The 15,274-nt window shown below is 49.7% G+C and overlaps 1 protein-coding gene across 3 annotated transcripts; it reads left to right on the plus strand.

Moving 5' to 3' along the window:
- SF3B2 (splicing factor 3b subunit 2) lies at positions 1,166 to 14,922 on the plus strand. 3 transcript variants are annotated; one of them, XM_018042930.1, is made up of 22 exons: positions 1,166 to 1,346; positions 1,518 to 1,564; positions 1,854 to 1,931; positions 3,027 to 3,275; positions 3,489 to 3,539; positions 4,733 to 4,850; positions 5,159 to 5,259; positions 5,596 to 5,692; positions 5,846 to 5,937; positions 6,462 to 6,677; positions 6,787 to 6,924; positions 7,170 to 7,250; positions 7,435 to 7,662; positions 8,497 to 8,646; positions 9,305 to 9,394; positions 9,507 to 9,614; positions 10,357 to 10,464; positions 10,753 to 10,895; positions 10,988 to 11,089; positions 13,942 to 14,041; positions 14,146 to 14,331; positions 14,672 to 14,922. In XM_018042930.1, exons 1-22 carry the CDS (start codon positions 1,214 to 1,216, stop codon positions 14,741 to 14,743), a joined length of 2,688 nt encoding a protein of 895 aa, XP_017898419.1. In that variant the 5' UTR covers positions 1,166 to 1,213; the 3' UTR covers positions 14,744 to 14,922. The 3 variants fall into 3 exon arrangements, with proteins under 3 accessions (XP_017898419.1, XP_017898417.1, XP_017898420.1); XM_018042928.1 differs by having other exon boundaries at positions 1,172 to 1,346; positions 1,515 to 1,564; XM_018042931.1 differs by having other exon boundaries at positions 1,172 to 1,346; positions 1,515 to 1,564; positions 3,492 to 3,539.

A 15,274-nucleotide genomic window follows, 5' to 3' on the forward strand; every position in this document is an offset into this window, starting at 1 on the left:
GAGCTGGAGGCAGAGGTGGGAAGATGAACTGAACTGACTGATCAGGACAGGCAGAAGCAGAAGGGGGCAAGCAAGGGCCACCTGCCCATCCCTCCCTCAGGGGCACAGGCCGCTGGTGGGGTAGGAGAGCACCAGACAGGGTCTGCTGCGCCAGTAAGCTGGTGGGGATGAGGGAAGAAAAAGTCCTGAGTTTCTTTTCTTTCTTTTTCGGCCTTGCGGTGCGGCTTGTGGGATCTTAGTTACCTGACCGCGGATGGTACCCGGGTTTCCCCAGGGAAAGCACTGAGTCCGACCCACTGGACCACCAGGGAATTCCCCTGCGTTTATTTTCAAGACTAAAAAGGATCCAAATCTTGTCGCTTAAGACTGCTTTTTTTTTTTTTTTTTTTCCCCTTTCAGTAATAATTCATTGAGCACTTCTAACGCCAGGTACTGTGAGACCGTAAAAACTCATGTCTTGGGAGTTGTAAGTGCAGAAAAGGGCAAGAAAGATTTCAAAACAAATGGTAGAGGTTTGGCCGCTCCAGAGCAGGAAAGGCGGGAGACAGTTTAACGTAGATGACATTTGAGCCGGCCAGGAAGGTGGAAAAAGGGGCTTTAGTGTGGCCCTTCCCCCAGGTCGGCAGCTGGATCTCAGCCCGGAGGGCCGGCTTCGTTCCCGTCTCCTATCTCCTTTCAGCCCATTCATCCATGCCTGGGCCGGGGATGGGCGGGCAGACAATCAGACACTGTTTTATCACAGGCATCGGCGGCAAACTCCCGCTTGGCGCCCACAGCGCGCGACCGCCGGGGGAACGAGTCCCTGGAGAACGTGAGCGTCCAGGCCTCTCAAGTCCAACCAGGGAGTAGCGCCGCAAGGCGGGAGGTCTGCGCTGAGGCCAGTGAGATGCAGAAAGCACGCCCTTCGGGCAGGACCTGCTTTCCCCACAGCCCCGCCCCGGCTCTGGCCTCCAGAGTTCCCCGCGTCGCGGCCGGCCGCGATCCTCCCGGATTTGAATCCGCAGAGATCGTGACCTGTGCACTACAACTCCCAGAAGGCTTCGCGACCAGGCGGCCTAAGGAGCATTGGAGAACGGTAGGGGGTGGGCCCTGATGGGAACTGCCTGGCAACCCTCGAGCGGACGTGGCGTATCGCCCTACCGGAAGTTCCGGGAAGTGGGCCCGCAGGCTGGTCCGAGCTTCCGGGTCGGTCGCGCGCCTTCCTGCGGCTAAGATGGCGGCCGAGCATCCGGAGCCTCCTAAGGGAGAGTTGCAGCTGCCGCCGCCGCCGCCTCCTGGGCACTATGGTGCCTGGGCTGCCCAGGAGCTTCAGGCCAAATTAGCAGAGATCGGAGCTCCCATCCAGGGTGAGGAGCATGCGAAGTCAAGGGCAGGAAAGTGCAGGCCTGCGGGGAAGCGGAGCTGGTTACCCCGGAGACCCGGGGGCGGGGGTTAGAGGCTGGCCGCGGTGGCCTGAGTTGGGCAGGCTGGCCTGCTCGACCTGACCTACCCCGTTGATCCTGTGCTTTGCTTAGCAGGGAGTCGCGAGGAGCTTGTGGAGCGATTGCAGGCTTACACTCGCCAAGTAAGTGTTGGTGGCGGGACATGAGGATAGGCCGAGCTTTTGCAGGAGGCATTAATGACCCGTTACAACTCGGTCTTCGTTGTTTACGAATCTCGATACAGCAAGTGGGGTCTTGGCTGCTTCTTGTCTGCTGTGTTATAATTGCTTTTGTATATATCGTTTCTTCCCAGAGCCCATTCCGAGCTCTGGCAGACAGTCACTGGGTAAATTTTGTTGAATAGACAAGAGCGAACGCTGTTTCATGCACCAGCTCCTTTTAGACTGCCCTAGATTCTTTTCTCTTTCACAGACTGGCATCGTCCTGAATCGTCCCGTTCTGAGAGGTGAAGATGGGGACAAAGCTGCTCCTCCTCCTATGTCAGCACAGGTAAGAAGACTGTCTCACTTGAAAAGATTCTTTTCTACTCAGAGTAGCTCCTCCTCTGAGCGTACAGTGGGATACACCTAGCCCACTGGGCAGGGAGGTACACTGATGAAAGAACTGGCAACTCTTCAGTTCTTCCTTCGTCCAGATTGTTACTTCCTTTCTCAGTGTCAGTTCCTCCAAATTTCATGTGTCATTTAAGATTCAGCTTAAATATCTGGAAACCTGACATAATCCTTCCCCAGCTGGAAGTAATCACTCTTCTCTGCCCTCCCTGTGCAGAGTTCCCATGTTACTCAATGAGAAATTAGGGCTTACTCTCTGATTTAATTTCATACCGTCTATATTTAATCAGTCATTGGGGCACACTGGGTCTTATTTATTTAAATACTCTCAATTTCCATGTCTTTTCTGATCCAGGATTTGATAGTTATTCTGTAGAGCAGTGGCCCTGACTTGGGGTCCAGGGACTTCTATGTGTGGCATAAGAAGGTTTTTATTTTTTGAGGGGTTGAGGAGTTTTCAGAAGGCCTTTAGAGGTGTCCGTGAGTCTCCTGAAATTGTATGTGAAGTCTGTGTTCATGATGTTCTTCTGGGACAGAGTTGATAGCTTTCATCAGTTGGTGGCACAAAGTTAAAATGCTCTTCTTTCGATACTGCTGTAGAGTATTCTTTCTTTTTTCCTTTATGTCTTCGGCTGCGCTGGGTCTTCATTGCTGCGTGCAGGCCCTTTCCAGTTGAAGCGAGCACAGGACTACTGTCTAGTTGTGTTGTGCGGCCATCCCATCGCAGTGGCCTCTTGTTGCAGAGCACGGGCTCCAGGGTATACGGGTTTCAGCAGCTGCAGCACACGCGGCACATGGGCTTAGTTGCCCCGCAGTACGTGGAATCTTCCTAGAGCAGGGCTCGAACCCATGTGCCTTGCGTTGAGCGGATTCTTAACCATTGGACCTTCAGGGAAGCCCTGCATTTTCTTGAATGCGAGAATTGTGCATCATTTGACTTTGAATCCCAGTACCAGCCTTATATTAGTTCCCCAGCAAATGGCTGCCATTACATAAATGCTTCGTAGTTAATGGTCTTTTTTTTCCCCTACAGCTCTCGGGGATTCCCATGCCGCCCCCACCCATGGGTCTCCCTCCTCTACAACCCCCTCCACCACCCCCACCACCCCCACCTGGCCTTGGCCTTGGCTTTCCTATGGCAGTTGGACCCCGCCCGCCAAACTTGGGGCCTCCTCCTCCTCTCCGGGTGGGTGAGCCCGTGGCGCTGTCTGAGGAAGAGCGGCTGAAGCTGGCGCAGCAGCAGGCGGCTTTGCTGATGCAGCAGGAGGAGCGTGCCAAGCAGGTAGGGCAGGTGGCAGCCTGAGCCTGGGTCTCACCAGGGTCCTGAAAAGGGAGTAGGGCCTCCAGGGGAGCCGGATCCTGGGGCCAAGGCTTCTGGGAAGGTCTGGACCCAAGTCTTCGGGGCCTCGGCTGGAAGAGCAGACCAGGAAGCAGAGCTGTGGTAGACTGGCCAGTGGGGTGTGGGTACTGGAATGAGCTCGTTTTCTTTCTTAAGCAGGGAGATCATTCACTGAAGGAACATGAGCTTTTGGAGCAGCAGAAGCGGGTAATGCCTCCCTCTTTCTAACGTTTGACCGCCATGGTCTAATCCATCGTCTGTCACTTCTAGTGCTTACTGTCTAAAATTAGCCGTGCCATTCAGGTTTCCCATGGAGATTACCTCATCCTCATCTAAGTTCCATTATCTCCCAAATAATTCTTTCACATAGCCAAGGAATTGGTAATCTGTGGACTATAGCCTGTTTTTGTATAGCCTGTGATGTAAGGATGGTTTTTATATATTTGAAGGGTTCTTTTGGGGAGATGGGGGAAAGGAATTTACATCAGTCTACAAACAACCCAGAAAGCCTAAAATATTTAGTGACTGGCCCATTACAGAGGAAATTTCCTGACCCCTACTGGGCTTTCCCAATGGCTCAGTGGGTAAAGAGTCTGCCTGCAGGAGACAGGAGATGTGGGTTTGATCCCTGGGTTGGGAAGATCCCCTGGAGAAGGAAATGGCAACCCACTCCAGTGTTCTTGCTTGAAAAATCCCATGGACCAGAGGAGCCTGGCGGGCTATAGCCTATGGAGACATGACTGAGCAGCTAAGCACCCAGGCATGCACGATCCGTGCTAGTCTTACGTGATATCATTTTAGGTACACTGGAGAGGATTCCGGGCTAATTTAGTCATTTGTAGCAGATTTAGTTCAAACGTGGTATGTTTAAGTTAGGGAATGATACATAAGATCCTCAGTTACTGAGATGCATTGTATTAGTTGTCACCAACTAGCTTATTTAGGAGTATTAGGAGATAAACATTGACAGGAACAAACATGCAGATATCTACAGGGTGTTGTCTTTGCCCATATTGTGGTAGATCTTGAGGGGTCAGTATAAGAAAATAATTTATTGTTCTTAGAAATAACTTTATCTTTTGGGAAGAAAAATCTTGTTAAAAAAATAGGCAGTGTTTACTAAATATTTTAAAAAAAATTATTAGGAACCAGCGTTTTCTTTGGGTTTTTCTTCGTGTCATTTCCAAGAGTTTTCTTTTGTTTTGAGAGGGCTCCTTCATTTAGATCAAGAGTGTGGAAGCATGGGGGTGGCAAGGATATCAGAGTGCTGGTAGTACCTGATTAATCCGTGCTGGTACCTGATTAATCTGGTAACCTGGCTGAAAGGCTGCATTTGCTGGGGGCTGCCTGCCCCGTGGATTTCCAGAGCTGTGTCCCCAGCTCCTACTTCCCTCTCGTAGGCAGCTGTGTTACTGGAGCAGGAACGACAGCAGGAGATTGCCAAGATGGGCACCCCTGTCCCTCGGCCCCCACAAGACATGGGCCAGATTGGTGTTCGCACTCCTCTGGGTCCTCGAGGTAAGATCCTAGAAAGAAGGGAAGGGCAAGGAAGGTGGTGGAATTTTTTAACTTAAGTATGAATCACAAAAAAGTGCACATGTTGTAAGTGTTCAGTTCAGTGAATTTTCACAAACTGAACACACCTATACTGCTAGCACTTGGTCCAAGAAACAAGATTATTAGCACCCCAGAAGTCCTCCTTGCTCCCATCTAGCCCCTCCTCCCCTCCCAAGAGTAACCATTACCCTGGCTCTGAAGCAAGGAAGTAAGTTTTAAAATGTGTGACTTATCTCTTCTGACATTAGATGTTTTTTCCCTCCTCTCAGTGGCTGCTCCAGTGGGCCCTACTCCCACTGTTCTGCCTATGGGGGCCCCCGTTCCTCGGCCTCGTGGTCCCCCACCACCCCCTGGAGATGAGAACAGAGAGGTGAGATTGCAGGGTTCTTCCTGGGAACAGGAGAGTGTTTTAGAAGAGGACTCGAGAGAAGATGGGAGAACTTCTGGGGGTGGGGCTGGTTGGTGGAGGGGATCCATATTTACTTAAAACACACTTAGGTAGGGCAGGAAGTCAGTCGAGTCTGGCAGACATTTCTAGGGTGGGGTTTGGGGTTCACTCTGAGGGATGCTAAGGTGTAGTTGAATTCACTTGGTGTCCGCTGTCAATGTTCCCAACGCCTGGCCAGCAGCCTTTCAAGTCCAAGAAGTAGAAGTCGAGAAAAAAGGACCCTATGGTCACCCCCTCTTCCTGGCTTGTCTTTGGCAGATGGATGACCCCTCTGTGGGCCCTAAGATCCCCCAGGCTTTGGAAAAAATCCTGCAGCTGAAGGAGAGCCGCCAGGAAGAGATGAACTCTCAGCAGGGTGAGTCCTAAGGGCTATAAGGACGGAGCCTGCAGAGCTGGGCCCGAGTCTGCCTTCCACCTCCCTCCCCCGAGGAGGATTCAAGAGAGAAACTGGCCCTGGGGACAGAGGGGTTACCGTGAAGAGGCTGATGGCCATCTTCCTCCCTTACAGAGGAAGAGGAAATGGAAACAGACACTCGCTCGTCCCTGGGCCACTCAGCATCAGAGACTGAGGAGGACACGATGTCTGTATCCAAGAAGGAGGTATGAGGGGAGCTGGATCTGGAAGGGATGTTGGAGAGAGGGTTTGGCCAGTTAAAGAATCCTGTCTCAGATCTTCAATAGTTAGTAGCTGCTAGGACTTCCTCGTGATCCAGTGGTTAAGACTGCGCTTCCACTGCAGAGGGCACGGTTTTGCTCCCTGGTTGGGAAACTAAGATTCCACATGCTGTACAGTGAGGCCAAAAAAAAAGTTAGTAGCTGCTGTCTCATGCCAGGTCCTTGTCCAGAGCACCTTACAGATATATATTTTTTTATTCAATTGGCCTAAATCCTTTGAGTTCTGAGTGTGATGCATGCCTCCATTTTAGAACTGAAGTAACTGAGATTCAGAGAGATGCAGTACTTTACTCAGAGACACCCAGTTTGAGAGGGGCTGAACTTTGTGGTCTGACTTCAAGGCCTCTTTTTGCAGATGCTTGGGGAAAATTGGGTGAGGTGATCAGGGGTTGGGAGGCAAGCATGGTGCTTTGAATCTCTGACCTAGTCTATTTACCGTGTTTTGGCAGAAAAATCGGAAGCGCCGGAACCGAAAGAAGAAGAAAAAGCCCCAGAGGGTGCGGGCGGCATCCTCTGAGAGCTCTGGGGACCGAGACAAAGAGTCCGGCCGCTCTCGGGGCTCGGAATCCCCAGCGGCCGACGTGGAAATTGAGTACGTGACTGAAGAGCCTGAGATTTATGAGCCCAACTTCATCTTCTTCAAGAGGATTTTTGAGGCTTTCAAGGTACAAGGAGCAGCGCACTCGGAAGGGGCACTGCTGAGCCGGGGCGGGGTGAGGGGGTGTCTTTTCAGAACCAGCTTCAGCTGGAGTTCCAAGCTGTCTGTCTGCTTAGCTCACCGATGACGTGAAAAAGGAGAAGGAAAAGGAGCCAGAGAAACTTGACAAGATGGAGAACTCTGCCGTGCCCAAGAAGAAGGGCTTTGAGGAGGAGCACAAGGACAGCGACGATGACAGCAGCGATGACGAGCAGGTGAGGCCACGCCCCCTGTCACGACAGACAGGTGAGGCCACGCCCCTGTCACGACAGACAGGTGAGGCCACGCCCCTTGTAGGGGAAACGGGCTCTGGGGGGCAGTGGCTGCGATGCATCCTTCAAGGGACCGTGGCGACCTCTTGCAGGGGAGAAGTCCTTTGGTAGCTTAAGTTTCAGAGTAAGCTGGGACGTCTCATGTCATCTAAGAGTCCTGCTCACAAGAGAGGATTGTTCTGCTCTAGGAAAAGAAGCCGGAAGCCCCCAAACTGTCCAAGAAGAAGCTGCGCCGAATGAACCGCTTCACTGTGGCTGAGCTCAAGCAGGTGAGGGCTGAGAGGCTGAGACGCTCCCGCAGGCCCTGGAGCCCAGGAGCTCTGGGAATCTCCAGGGTGTGGGGAGGAGGGCTTTGAAGGAGGCCCAGGATGGGCCCTCTAGAGGAAGGGAAGGCAGGGCAGCTTTAGGTCTGAGAAGCTCAGACTTTGCAGAGGGCTGCTGCTGTATTTCCAGCTCGTGGCTCGGCCCGATGTCGTCGAGATGCACGATGTGACCGCACAGGACCCCAAGCTCTTGGTTCACCTCAAGGCCACGCGGAATTCGGTGCCTGTGCCACGCCACTGGTGTTTCAAGCGCAAGTACCTACAGGGCAAACGAGGCATTGAGAAGCCCCCCTTTGAGCTGCCTGACTTCATCAAACGCACAGGCATCCAGGAGATGCGGGAGGCCCTGCAGGAGAAGGTGAGGGCCTGGCTGGCACTCAGAGCTGCGGTGGGGGATCCACTCCTTAGCTGCCACCTGCTTCAGAATTGTATCTGGCTCCCCAAACCCCCCTCCACGTTAACTGTCTGATCGTTGATCCTTTAGTTTAGATGTCAGCATTGCATAGGATGCATGGGGGCTGGGAGGGCAGGAGGGGAAGGACAGCTCCTGAAAGGCAGACCTCACCTCTCTGCTCAGCTGGCTCCCTGCCCCCGCTGAGACTGCTGGTTCCTTGCGGCTCTGTTTGCCCCTTTGTCTCCCCGTCGTCCTGCCTGCCTGCACTTTGCAAGCTCTGTTTGAGCCGCACACCGTGACTCCTTCCTCTGCAGGTTGCTTTTGGCTGTTTGTAGCTCTCTGCCTGCTGTGTGAACTGATGCCCTTGAGGCTAGAAATGTATGCTGATTGTTTAACTTCCTAAATTCAAAAATTTTGATTAAATACTCTGGTTAGGTCATTAGAGTGTTTCTGTGTGTAGTGTGCAGATTCAGGAGGTACCAAAGTATGTGGTGCAAAGCGTGCCTCCGAGGTAGACTCTTGTCACCTATTTTTCTGCAGAGGCAACTGATGAGGTCAATCTCTTGATCAGATGGCTTTCAAAATATTTAACATACATAGCTGAGGGTGATTTCATATGTTACATGTTTTGTTCAATGTGGATCACATTTTGAGGGACTTGAGCAGGAAGGATTTTGGTGGCTTCTGTGATGAGATAAATGAGGTTTCCCTCTGTCTCTTGGGAGTAGGGATTTGGGCCTGCCAAGAGTTGCACTTGGTGCATACCTTTTATGGTGTGTCTTCTGCCATTCTCCACAGGAAGAACAGAAAACCATGAAGTCAAAAATGCGAGAGAAGGTTCGGCCCAAGATGGGGAAGATCGACATTGACTACCAGAAACTGCACGACGCCTTCTTCAAGTGGCAGACCAAGCCAAAGCTGACCATCCATGGGGACCTGTACTATGAGGTTCGGGGGTGGGGCGGGGAGGCAACATTGGGCCTTCGGTCATGGCTGTGTCACTCTGGGTCAGAAGGGCTCTGGAAGCAGGTACGGTGGCCCCTCCCCTCAGCCTTCACATTGTCCATCAACTCCCTTTGGATGGGATGGAATTTGGAATAAGGTGGTCCTCTGAAGGAGATATGCAGATCATGTTTTTGAGGTGATCGTTGTTGATGGTGGGTGATTTGGGAATAGAGAGGCCAAAGGCGGGTGCTTTTTAGATACACTTCGTATTGGGGTAGGAAAAACTTTTTTTTTTTCTTTCTGAGCCTTAGCATATTCATCGCCATGATATCTTGGAAATTTTGAGGTGGAAGGACCTTGGATCTTCTCAGATGTCTTCATTTAGCAGATGAGAAAGCCAGTCCTTGAACTTGATGTTCTCATAGTGGGTTAATGACTGCGCTGGGAGTCTTGCCTTTCCCCCTCCTTCCTGGCCTTTATTCCTTTCCCTACTGTAGCCAGAGAAAGAACTGATGAGAGTCAGTGGGAATGGCAGCCCCGGCTGGGACTGTGTGTCTGATGTGGATTGGGACTTCTCCCCTTTGTTCCCATGTCCTCTTGCAATTGACCTCCCCGCATGTGTCTGGAGTCCACAGTACTGCATGCTTGGGTTTTTCCTCAGGGGAAGGAGTTTGAGACGCGGCTGAAGGAGAAGAAGCCAGGAGATCTGTCTGATGAGCTGAGGATTTCCTTGGGGATGCCAGTAGGACCAGTGAGTGCCAGTTACCCGACTGGGAAAGAAGAGAAGGGGCTGCTAATTGAGGCGGGAGGGAGACAAAAGGATACGGCTGGGCAGATGGTATCCTGTGCTCTTTCTCCTGCAGAATGCCCACAAGGTCCCTCCCCCATGGCTGATTGCCATGCAGCGATACGGACCACCCCCATCGTACCCCAACCTGAAAATCCCTGGGCTGAACTCGCCTATCCCTGAGGTGAGTCCTCTCCTTGCTTTCATTCTTAGCTGGCTCTACATTTTCACTAGAGGATGACTTTTTTCTTCTCATTCTATAATGTGGTGGTGGTTTTTTTTTAAAGGAGTAATTTTTTTTTTTAAACCCTGAGATATGTCATAAAATGCATAAAATGTCTAATCAGAATTGATAAGTACAAAGAAGAAAACATACCATCCACATTTCACCAATCAAATTTGATATGTGGTGAATGTGTTCCCAGATATCTTTGATATACACATGGATAGACAAAATTTTATTTCAAGAATAGTGTTAAACTTCCCGTTATTTTACAATAATAAAACAGTAAATAAAAAAAATGAACAAAGTCATTAAAGTGAAGACAAAAGAAGTAATTGTTCAACTTCAGATAAAATTTTCTGTTCCTTAACACAGATTCTAAAAGCTTGCCAAAGTTAGGAAAAATCAGTAAGAAGTTGGAGCCGTGTGTTTTAAAGTACCTTTTTTAAGTTTCAGAGTGTGACTACAAAGGCTGAAATTATTAGCATTTTTCCTGCTTCCCACCTCCCGTCCTGTTACCTTCGATTTTTGTTGTTTCCTAATTTTGCTTTGTAATGCTTTAAAATATTTGATTTTTCTCTGCAGTTATAATCTCCAGAGTTCCCAAATGTTAATTCTGTACTTTGGAGCATGACTTTTCTCTCGGGCATCAGTGTTTCTTGGAGCCCAGGCATGGAAGTGATTCGCATTTCCTGTCTTGCAGAGCTGTTCCTTTGGGTACCATGCTGGTGGCTGGGGCAAACCCCCAGTAGATGAGACCGGGAAACCCCTCTACGGGGATGTGTTTGGAACCAATGCTGCTGAATTCCAGGTATGGGCCGTGACTGGCAAGCTTGGTCTTCCTTTAGGTCATGAAGTTCAGAGATAGTTGGTTTCTAGCTTCATTATTAGAGAGCTGTGTGTTCTGAAGTTTCAAAGTCTGAGAAAGGGGCATACGTTTCCCTGAGATGTAACTCAAGCTCTCCACTAGACTAAGTGCTCTCTCTGGGTAGGGATTATTATCTGTCTGTTTACTCTTAAATCTCTCCCTTTTACAGCCACTTGACACAGGATACATGTATAGTAAACATTCATTGAATGAATGAGTGGTGTTTTTCAGACCAAGACTGAGGAAGAAGAGATTGATCGGACCCCTTGGGGGGAGCTAGAGCCATCTGATGAAGAGTCTTCAGAAGAAGAGGAAGAGGAGGAAAGTGATGAAGATAAGCCAGATGAGACTGGCTTCATTACCCCTGCAGACAGGTGGGGGAAGCAAGAGAGTCTGCCTCTTCGCAGTGGTCTGTTTGTGTGTGGGGACCTTGTCTCTACTCCAGAGCTTGTATCTCTCTCCACAGTGGCCTCATCACTCCTGGAGGGTTCTCATCAGTGCCAGCCGGAATGGAGACCCCCGAACTCATTGAATTGAGGAAGAAGAAGATTGAGGAGGCGATGGACGGGTGAGGGTACCAGGCAGGGCTGAGAGGGGAGGGTTTTCTAGGTAGACGGGCTGACTTTTGTTCCTCCTGCCTCCCATGTCCACACCCCGCCACACACTAGCCTTTTGCTTTTCTTTAACAATTAGTGAACACCAGCTCTGTACCAGGCACTGCTCTAGGCACGGGGGGATCAGCAGTTGAAAAAAGAAAAAGTCAGGTGAGGTAAACAAGTTGTCAGAGAACAAGACAGTTTCAGATGTGGATCAGACAGGTAGCAGAAGGAGGCTGAATAATGGGGTGTAGAGGGCTTTGGGTGATGGGGAAACGTTTGGGAAGGCCCACGAGGAGGAGGTATTTGGGTTAAGAGCTGGAGCAGAAGGAATTGCAAGAGCAATTGGAAGAACACTGGAGACATTCAAATGTTCAAATAATGTGCAATTCTTATGATTGAAATTTCTCTAAAAGATAATTGAGATAATTGACCATTTTAAACAAAAATAATAACCATGCAGTAGCCTGCCTTTTTGCAAGCTACAGGGTTCTAGGTTGGCAATATTTTCTTCTTTCTTTGCTTTAAAGATGTTGCCCCAGTGTCGTCTTTCCGGCATTGTTTCTGCCAGGACATCTGTCATCATCCTTCCATTGTTCCTCTGTGCGTTTGTGTCCTTTTCCTCTGGCTGCTTTCAAGATTCTCTTTTTATCGCTGTTTGGAACAGTTTATGACATGCATTAGTTTTCTTTGGGTTTGTTTCTTCCTTTTAATGGTTTGATTGTTTCTTTTCTTATTTTCTTTTCCATTTTCTTTTGGGCCTTGCCTCGAGGTTTGGGGAATTAGATCCCTAACCAGGCATTGAACCTGAGCCCTGGGCCCCAGAAAGCACAGAGTCCTCACCACTAGACCTCCAGGGAATTCCCGTCTTTGGATTTCTCTACTTGGGGCTTGTTACACATCTTGAATCTGTGCTGTTATAGTTTTTATTAATTTTAGAAAAATTCTGGCCATTATTTCTCTAATTATTTTTTCTGTTTCTTTCTCTTTCTCCTCTCCTTTGGGAACTCCAGTTGTACATCTGCTAGATTTCTTGAAGTTGTCCTGCTGCTCACTGATGACTCTGTTTATTTAAAATTTTTCTTGTTTCTTTTTGTATTTCATTTTAGAAATTTTTCTATTCTTGTGTCTTCAAGTTGGCTAGTATTTTTTTCTATTTCTAATCTGACATTAATCCTGTCCAGTGTAGTTTTCATCTCTAGCCGTGTGATTTGGGTCTTTTTATACCTCCTGTGTCTTTTCTTTGACTTTTGAACGTATGGAATCCAGTTATGCTAATATGTGAAAAATATTTATCTATTTAGCTGCTCCAGCTCTTAGTTGTGGCACATGAGATTTTCATTGGGGCATGTGGATCTTTAGTTGTGGTATGCAAATTCTTCAGTGCAGGTATGTGGGAGCTAGTTCCTTGACCAAGGGTGGAACTGGACCTCCTGCCTTGGGAGGGCAGAGTCTTAGCCACTGGACCACCAGGGACGTGCCCTGTTATAATAACATTTTAAGGTACTGGCTTGCTGTTGGTAACATCTGTGCCAGTTCTGGGTTGGTTTAAATGAACTGATTGTTTTCCTTGGTAAGAATTGTATTTTCATGCCTCTTTGTCTTTCTGATAATTTTTTACTGAGGTTGTGAAATGTGTCTTGTCAGGTTAAGGTTCCTATAAATCCTTAATTTCGTTCAGGGTTGTTACAGTTACGGTGCTTGGAAATAGTTTGATCCTTTCAGGTCCTGCTCTTCAGGTTCCTTAGGCAGGACTGAAGCAGTGCTCAGTTCTCCACTGCTGAGGCACGAGGCCCTGTACTCTGCCCTGTATCCTGTTGATCAGGCCCTGCTCCCAGACCTGAGAGAAGAGCAGGCATGTATGTAACTGCCAGTGCCTTCGGGTGGTTCTTTCTCTGGCCTTGGTACTTTTCCTCCCACACAGTCCTCGCCTGAGAACTGAGGACTGGAGGGGGTTCTCTGTAGGTCTCTTGAGTTTTCGAGTCTCTGCTTTTTCTTTTTAGGTTCTCTGTCCTGTGATCTCTAGTCGCCTCTGTTTCTCTGTGCTTCCAGCTTCACCCCTTCAACTCCTGGAGTCCTCGGGGCTCTACAAGGAGCTCCCCCTCCTTGTCCTGTAGCCTGGAGACTCTCAGTGCAGTAGGAATCACCTCACTTGTTTCCTGTCTCTCAGGAATCCCTCTCCTTTGTTGCTCATGTCCAGTGACTTGAAAACCACTGTTTCATGTACTTTGTCCCGTTTTTGATTGCTTCAGGTAGGAAGGTAAATCTGGTCGTGGTCCTATACTCCTTGTCCAGAAGCAGAAGTCTCAAGTTTTGTATATTCAAGGAAGAAAAAGAAAGGGTACTGGGGCTAGGACCTAATGAGAAGGATTAAATAAGGGGCCTGATTATGAAACTTTTAGGTCACGGGGATGAGTTTGGGTTTATTCAAATAATGATTAGGAGCCACAGAGGATTTGGGGCAGAGGAGTGACAGGATCTGAAATCTCTTTTTACGGCTGGCTGCTTAGTGAGGATGGATTTCCACCTCTTCTGGGGAAGTGGTGGGGAGGAAGTCATGGTCTGGGTTGATACTGGTATATTTGCTCTTGCTTTTTGAGTAGAATTCTTGAAATAGGTGACACTTTTTCATCTCATTTATCTCCATGATCTGTAGAGGCAGCTTGGACATTATTTTTCCCCTGGGTGTCTTGGAATCTCTCGGGGGAGCTCAGTGGAGCTCAGTGGGGGCGCTGCCCTTGTTCCTTTTGTTGTCCCTTCTGGAGACCCTTTTGTCCTTTCTTTTTGGGGTTGACCCCCTTGTTTGCCTCCTTGTCCTTCACAGAAGTGAGACGCCTCAGCTGTTCACTGTGTTGCCGGAGAAGAGAACGGCCACTGTAGGGGGCGCCATGATGGGCTCAACCCACATCTATGACATGTCCACGGTGAGCACTTGGAGGACAGTGCTTCAGGGGGCTGGGAACGTGGGCAGGAGCTCCAGCTTCCGAGCCTCGCTTTGGAGAAGACAGTGCTCTGATTTCTTTTCCAGGTTATGAGTCGGAAGGGCCCGGCCCCCGAGCTGCAGGGTGTGGAAGTGGCCCTGGCGCCTGAAGAGTTGGAGCTGGATCCCATGGCCATGACCCAGAAGTATGAGGAGCACGTGCGGGAGCAGCAGGCACAAGTGGAGAAAGAAGACTTCAGTGACATGGTGGCTGAGCATGCTGCCAAGCAGAAGGTGGGCGCTCACTCGGGGCTGGCTGTGGGAGAGCCAGGGACCAGGGCTGCCTTTCCCCGTGGGGTGGTGCCCTCTAGTGGTGAGAGGAAGGGAGGACACAGTGGCTGCTGCCCTGAGTTTCCTGGGTGCTGGGAACCTTCGGAATCCTCCGGTGGGCTGCCCTCTTTAAGGTCGATGAAGCTGAGACACAGGGAGGGGAAGGAACTCGTCTGAGTCTGAGGATTCCAGTTTCTAGACTTTTCCCACAGACGTATGTGGCCACATCAAGCTGCCCACCCTTGTTTGGGGAATCAGCGGGTTGTTTAACCTGTTGTGACCTGTTTTTCTTTCTCTCCTACAGCAAAAGAAACGGAAAGCTCAGCCTCAGGACAGCCGTGGCGGCAGCAAGAAATATAAGGAGTTCAAATTTTAAGTCCCCGTCTTACACCTGGCCTTCTTTAAGGCCCTTTGCTTGGACATCTGGGCTGCTTGATACTTGGGCGTGAAGAACCAGCTCTCCTGCTATTCCCAAGGCCTTGTCGTTTTCATGTTCTTATTTTAGACCTGTTTTGTAAATAAAGCTGTTTCCCAAGGAAAGAGATGAATATGTAACACTCCTGATCCTCCCTCTTTTAGTCCCCTCCCTCCCGCAAAAGGATGAAAACAGCCATTTTCTGTGGCCTAAAGTGGTCCAGTGTCTGGGGGCGGGCACCTAGAGAAGATGTTACAGTTGAGACTGGTGATGAAGCTAAAGCCACTCTGAGACTTTTTTTTTTAACCACTGCCCGCTTTTGTAGGAAGGCTCTGGAGGAAAGACCTCCAGGTCTGGTTTGACCTTACTAGTGTGTCCTTGGGGACTAAAAATAGCCAGCTTAGTGCCCAGCTGGGCTGAGGAAGTGCAGTGGGCTTGGGAAGTAGGCCAGGTCAGGCCTTCCTAACAGACCTTGTGGCCGAGTCCAGGTCC

Source organism: Capra hircus, chromosome 29 (genome assembly GCF_001704415.2).
Source record: "Capra hircus breed San Clemente chromosome 29, ASM170441v1, whole genome shotgun sequence".
Taxonomy (NCBI): domain Eukaryota; kingdom Metazoa; phylum Chordata; class Mammalia; order Artiodactyla; family Bovidae; genus Capra; species Capra hircus.

Bases quoted from the DNA above. Each gene is read 5' to 3' on its own strand.
- SF3B2 (XM_018042928.1), top strand. From the start codon at position 1,214: ATGGCGGCCGAGCATCCGGAGCCTCCTAAGGGAGAGTTGCAGCTGCCG. The intron at 7,663-8,496 runs GTGAGGGCCTGG...CATTCTCCACAG, and splicing joins GGGAGGCCCTGCAGGAGAAG to GAAGAACAGAAAACCATGAA. The intron at 9,395-9,506 runs GTGAGTGCCAGT...TTTCTCCTGCAG, and splicing joins TGGGGATGCCAGTAGGACCA to AATGCCCACAAGGTCCCTCC.